The sequence below is a fragment of the Phaseolus vulgaris genome, chromosome 10, assembly GCF_000499845.2.
Source record: "Phaseolus vulgaris cultivar G19833 chromosome 10, P. vulgaris v2.0, whole genome shotgun sequence".
Classification (NCBI taxonomy): domain Eukaryota; kingdom Viridiplantae; phylum Streptophyta; class Magnoliopsida; order Fabales; family Fabaceae; genus Phaseolus; species Phaseolus vulgaris.
In genome coordinates this window covers 6,187,538-6,193,537 of record NC_023750.2, presented here as the reverse complement: position 1 = coordinate 6,193,537, position 6,000 = coordinate 6,187,538, and the positions used below count along the sequence as shown (strand labels likewise).

The 6,000-nt window shown below is 28.9% G+C and overlaps 1 protein-coding gene across 1 annotated transcript in view; it reads right to left on the bottom strand.

The window, feature by feature from the left end:
• Positions 1–5,514: 5,514 nt before the first annotated feature.
• The window catches only part of LOC137819767 (NAD-dependent malic enzyme 62 kDa isoform, mitochondrial), a 54,777-nt gene continuing 54,291 nt past the window's right edge, over positions 5,515–6,000 (bottom strand). The window contains exon 19 of the mRNA XM_068623744.1: positions 5,515–5,812. Coding sequence (XP_068479845.1) covers positions 5,738–5,812 — 75 coding nt within the window. The 3' untranslated portion in view covers positions 5,515–5,737. The remainder of the gene's footprint in view (positions 5,813–6,000) is intronic.

Here is a 6,000-nt window from a genome sequence, read left to right as displayed (position 1 = left end):
TAAAATCATTCATACTGATAATGGTGTTGAATTCTCTATGCATGAATTTTTTGCATCAACAGGTATTATACATCAAACCACTTGTATTGAAACACCTGAGCAAAATGGTATTGTTGAAAGAAAACATCAACACCTCTTAAACGTCACACGTGCCTTGCTTTTTCAATCTAATCTTCCTGTTTTTTTTTGGTGTTTTGTTGTACAACATGCTACCTTTCTTATTAATTGTATGCCTACTCCGCTGCTTAATAATGCTATGCCTTATGAGAGATTGCATAAAAAGCTTTGTGATATTTCTTCCCTTCGTGGTTTTGGATGCCTGTGTTAAATAGAGAATTATAATGTCCACCTATGGGAGAACAACCAACTTGGAAGAGAAAATAGTCTGAGATGAAGCTACAATGGAGAAAGCATTTCTCCTTAAACTAAAAAATGTAAAAAAAAAATTGTAAATAAATAAATAAATTATGATTTACTTATTTTAAATTTTAATTTGGTTGGAGAGTCAATAAAGCAGTGCACTTAAACATGCACTGGTTATATGAAGAATACTAAATAAAGATCAATTACACAGATAAATAGTATTCAATTCGTGAATTACAATGTAAATCATAGTGCATGGGTGATTTTTACTTGTAAGTTTTAACAATTTTAAAAATTACAAACCAATTTTTATTTTTTAAAAATTAGTATTTTAGCTTTTCAAAATCATATTATTGATTCTAATCATTAATGTTGTCGATAATGAGAATGATCATTACTAAAATAACAAGAATATGTGTTTTTAAACAAAAAAAAAAATCATACATTTTTTTTATTTCTTTTGAAAATGAATGTAGTATTTCAAAATTAAATTAAAAACTCTTTTCAATTTTTTTTATTGACTTCATGTAAAAATTTAGATTCAAAACTCATACTATAAAAAAAATTATTAAATAAAAATCAATAAGTAGTTAAAAACTAATTTATAAATATTATTAATAATAAAAATTATTTTAGATATTAATATTTTTTTATGATAATATTTAATTTCCAAACATATTCTTAACTTTTAATTAAAAGTAAAATAGGTTAAAACTCCAAAAAGTCACCAAGCACTCTATGTTATATTTGTAATCATAAGATTTCCTTTGCCCCACGTTGGGTTCCTTAGGTTAGTGGTCGATGTTGGTGGTTGGCTTTGGCTTAGTGCACACAATCATGTTATCATAAAGTTTCAACTCAAATCTAAACTTTGCTTCCAAGTTGGAAATATTATGGTATAAAAAAAGGAGAACAATAAGCATTAACAATTATGATAATGAAAAAACTCAAGAGTCTGAAGTGAAAACTAGAAGATATTATAGAAAGGGACAAGAAAAGGATATTAGTGGAGTGTACCATAAATTAAAAAAAGTTTAAATTTTAATCTCCTTATCTTCAATACAGAAAAACACTTTACACGGACGAACTTTCCTTATAAAGCTGTCTCATATATTTTATAATCTGCTTTAGTTTTTTTTTTTTTTTTGATTTTTTTTTGCACATTTGGCAGTTGATGTTATGTTTGTACTAGCTTTTGCCAATAACTTATTGTAGAAAAGAGAAAATATACTGGTGGAGGGCGACTGAACTGCATCATTTGGTATCAGAAATTCGATTGATTGGACAAATTTAATATATTAAAATAAGATAAAAAGATACGTGAAAATTAGGTAATATGCTAAAAATTTAGTAACACGTAATAAATCTAGTAATGTTGTTTTAGCGATATGCACTAAGTACGATTCATAAACGAAATAATTTACTATAAACACTATAAATAAACATGATTATCAAAGAATAATATACGTTTTTATTAATATTATTCACTCTAATACAAAATACTTACTTCATCGTCGGATAACCTTTTGCAGGGCCACTCCTAACCTAGTACGAGAAGAAAGACAAAGAAAAAACGATCGAAGGGATGAGAAACAACTGTTCAGCCGATAGCAGGTACTATCTAGGTCTTATACAAGTACAATTGGTGTCCACCGTGAGACTGAGATAGTATTGAAGAACAAAAAATGGTATCAACAAGGAAGATGATAAGCGAGAGAATGACGGAGACCGAACAAGTGACTATGTTCCAAACCTGACAAAGAGAGATGACATATATGTGCCAAAAGAACAAGGAGAAGATGCGAGTCATGTGTTAAAAGAACGAGGAGAAAGTACAAATTCTTTGAGAACAGAATGAGCAAATGAGACATCAATTGACCGAGATAATACCTAAACCAAGGCCTCAAAGCCAGATAAATTGATTTGACAATATTAAGATACAAAATCATAGACTCTGCTTGATGAATATTTACATAAATTTGAATATGTATAAGATAATAAATAATGAATGCTGATAATTTTAGTAATGAAACTACTGGTATTATTAAATGAATATGATATGTTACATAGGGAGTAAAGGAAGATGTACTATTGAGTTCTCAATATATATTATATGAGATTCTAAGTTCCATTGATACATTGAACCATATAAACAAAGATTTCTTATGGTGAGAGTTGATAAAAATTTTCAACATCAAATTGAGATAAAGAATTATCGATATTCAAAAGGATGTATAAAAAATTAATGTATTATAAGATATTTCTAGATGAATATATATAGAAAAAAATATTGTAAGAGATATTATTATTATTATTATCTAAGTAAAAGTTTCATAGTGACAATGACTATGTTTTAACACAAGAATAAGCAATTCTATAAGAATATATGGGAAAGAGAGTATCTAAGCGATTTCAATATAATATTTTATGTTTTAGTTTTATTTTGTATATATTTAAGTAAGTAATATAAATATATATTAAATATAAAATTAAGATAATATTGGACAGTGGTTTGTATGTTTTATTATAATTAAAATTACAATTTTTAAGTGTAACATGAATTATTAAAGTCATTGTGTCATTCCCATTATCATTTATTATATTAAAAAGTAAATTTTAAGTATAATTTAATTAAAAAAACTTTTCTTTATGTAACACTATAAATGTGTTGAAATAAAGTACCAACTTTTATACTTTCAAGTACCAACTTTTATATTTTCAACATTCAGTGTGTTAGTCATTTTTTTAAAAAGAAATTTTATCAGGAAATTGAATATTTTGTGCTAAAATATATTATCTACATCGAGATTTTAATGATAAATTTAAATTCTACAAATTGACGAAAAGTACTTTGATTACTTAAAAATATTGAATTTCATTTTAAAAAAAAAAGAGAATTTGAATCATTCTAAATATATATTAATTTCTTTTGCTTAAGGTAGAAATTAAACCACACTCTCTAAACTAAAATTTTAAAATTGATTTCTTCGAATAAAATATTTTAAAAACCCTAGCTAAAACAACTCAAATTTCATTTTTCTTTTCAAAATTTAAAATTTCCCGTTCGAATGCAACATAAGAAAATAAGTATGTTTTTTGTTCTATATCATTTTATATTCTGTGGTTTTCTCGCTTGCATTCGATTTTAACATGTTTTAGTGCCATCTTCTATAATGCTCAGTTTAAAAATTGCAATAGATTGTAATTTATTTATTATAATGTAACCTCTTAGAAAAGACCAAATATAAATTACACATAACTCACTTCCAAAACTAAGACCAAAAGGTGATTTTCCTTTTTAGACAATTCTTTCTACACTCAACCTTTTTGAAGGTGCATCCTACATATTTTTTAATTTCCAAAAATATCCATCATTCCAGAAATAGAAGTGCGAAATTGAAAAAAATACATTCAAAAATCAAAATTTCATTTGAAAAATTAATTTTGGAATTCAAAAAAATACCCCCCAACAAAGAAAATTTAAAAACATATTTAAAAAAGATTCGAGAATTTTTTTTGTCCATACCTTTTTTATTTAAGGACATTTTTTTCATATGAAAATTGGATGCTAAGTTCAAATTTAACAAGGTAGGTAGGGATGACAAAGCGATCCGTCCTGCCCCGCATAGGTCCGTAAAAGACGGACCGGGTTGGTCCACCCCGCATACAAAATGCGGGCTGGTTTTCATGGCCGTTCCACATACGGGTTGCCTCGCATATTTTTTTTGGAATGTGGAGGAGGAGTGAACACAGCAGCAGTGTGCGACAGTAGAGCGACGCGATCGACAGTTGCAGGCGAAACCACACGGAGTCGCAGGCAGAGTGAGCGACGGCGTTGCAAAGGAGAGGGCACCGTGTGCTATTTTTGGAACAACGTAGCTACGTGTGTTTTAAGTGGAAACCTAGTTTTCTTTCACTCAAAGTTGACACTTTTGCACTGAACTATTGCTGGCTAAGTCAATTAATTTTTTCTTTTTTTGTTTGCCAATTAGCGGATCAGCCCACCTTGTCTCGCTGCTGACCCGCGAATTATGCGGAACAGGCTAATGCGGGTCAGTGGGTTGAAAATGTCAACTTATCCCACATTTTTAGCAGCGGACTGCAGACGGACCTGCATATGCTCGCTTTGCCAATCCTAAATGTAGGGAGTAATTGTCTTCCTTTTATAATAAAGATGATATAAAAGTATTAGAAAAGAGTAAAAACATGATAAACATGTAAGCATATAGTGTGCATAACTCTAGAAAAGAGGTGTGACATAATGACATTGACGTGACAAGAGCAGGAGTGGTTGTTCTTGGCCATGCTTAAAGTGTCGAACATCGTTGACGTCCTCCTCTATCGTAATACAATCAGGAAATTCCAGAAATCACATATCTTCCACATATTGTACAACCAAATTCGGAATTCACGTGTCTTTCACTAAATTGTACAACCAAAACATATGAATAATTGGACATCAAATGCAGTGTTGTACCCTCTATAAACACGTAACTATCATACACCATGCTTTCTGTTTCTTTCTGCATTATATACGCTTCCCATTACAATATTTCCTGGGATTTTTACCAGGAAACTATCCTTCAATTTGAAATTTCACAATGCAATTATTGAAATGAATAAAATTTACTAAAATAGATAAGTCTTATTAAGGTGTTACGACTTCAATTATACCACGTTTGCACGACTTTTTCATAATAATAAAATCATGTTACGTTATTAGGATTCATCAATTTTAATAATTTTTAAAATTTTTATCTATTTTAATAATTAATAAGTGAAATTGTATCCCTTTAATAAAATAATCATATTTGGTTGTGCTTAAATGTGAAACCATGTTAATATATTAACAACACTTCTTATTTGACGACTCTTTCTTTTGATTTTATAGTTTTTAATAATTAATAAATTTCAATCAATAGTAGAATGTGTATAAAAAAATGTGTTGTTAGTGTATCTCTGAGTAAACGTGGAAATAAAATACAACTTTAGTGTTAAATAAAAAATTAACACTACAACTATAAATTTTGCATTTGAAATAGAGTTTTCTAAATGCAAATCACTTCAAGTTAGCAAACAGTCACTCCATAAGTTTAGTTATAAGCCCAAACAAGTTATGCAGAAGTATAACACGACAGAAATAAAAGTAGATTAAAATTAAACCTGGTTTTTCATTTTTTATTCAGAAGAAGTATCATATACAAAAACAATTTAAGTTTGCTAGACTTTCAGAAAAAGTAATGCGAGAATGTTTTAGAATTTAAATAAAGTAATCCTGCATGGTTGATTCCACCCTAAGCAGGACTCTGCTAACCTGATTAAAGCAAAGATGCATCGTGAGGGAAATAGTAGTTATCAAAACAATGCAGGTTACTCATTCTTGCTTGTAAACTAATGTAGGGTACTCTGGATTCCACATGTTATTCTTCACATATTCTGCGACTTCATCCTGCAATTCCCATAAAAAAAATCCATAACTTTGAAGTTTTGATATATAAATACTTGCATTTGATCTAGGACGAGAATAAACTACTCTTACAATATGATTTGTGAAGGCATGCAAAGCTTTCAGCTCAATTCAGATTATGATAAGGGAACATTGATGCATTTGAAGAAATTATAAAGCAGCTATGATGA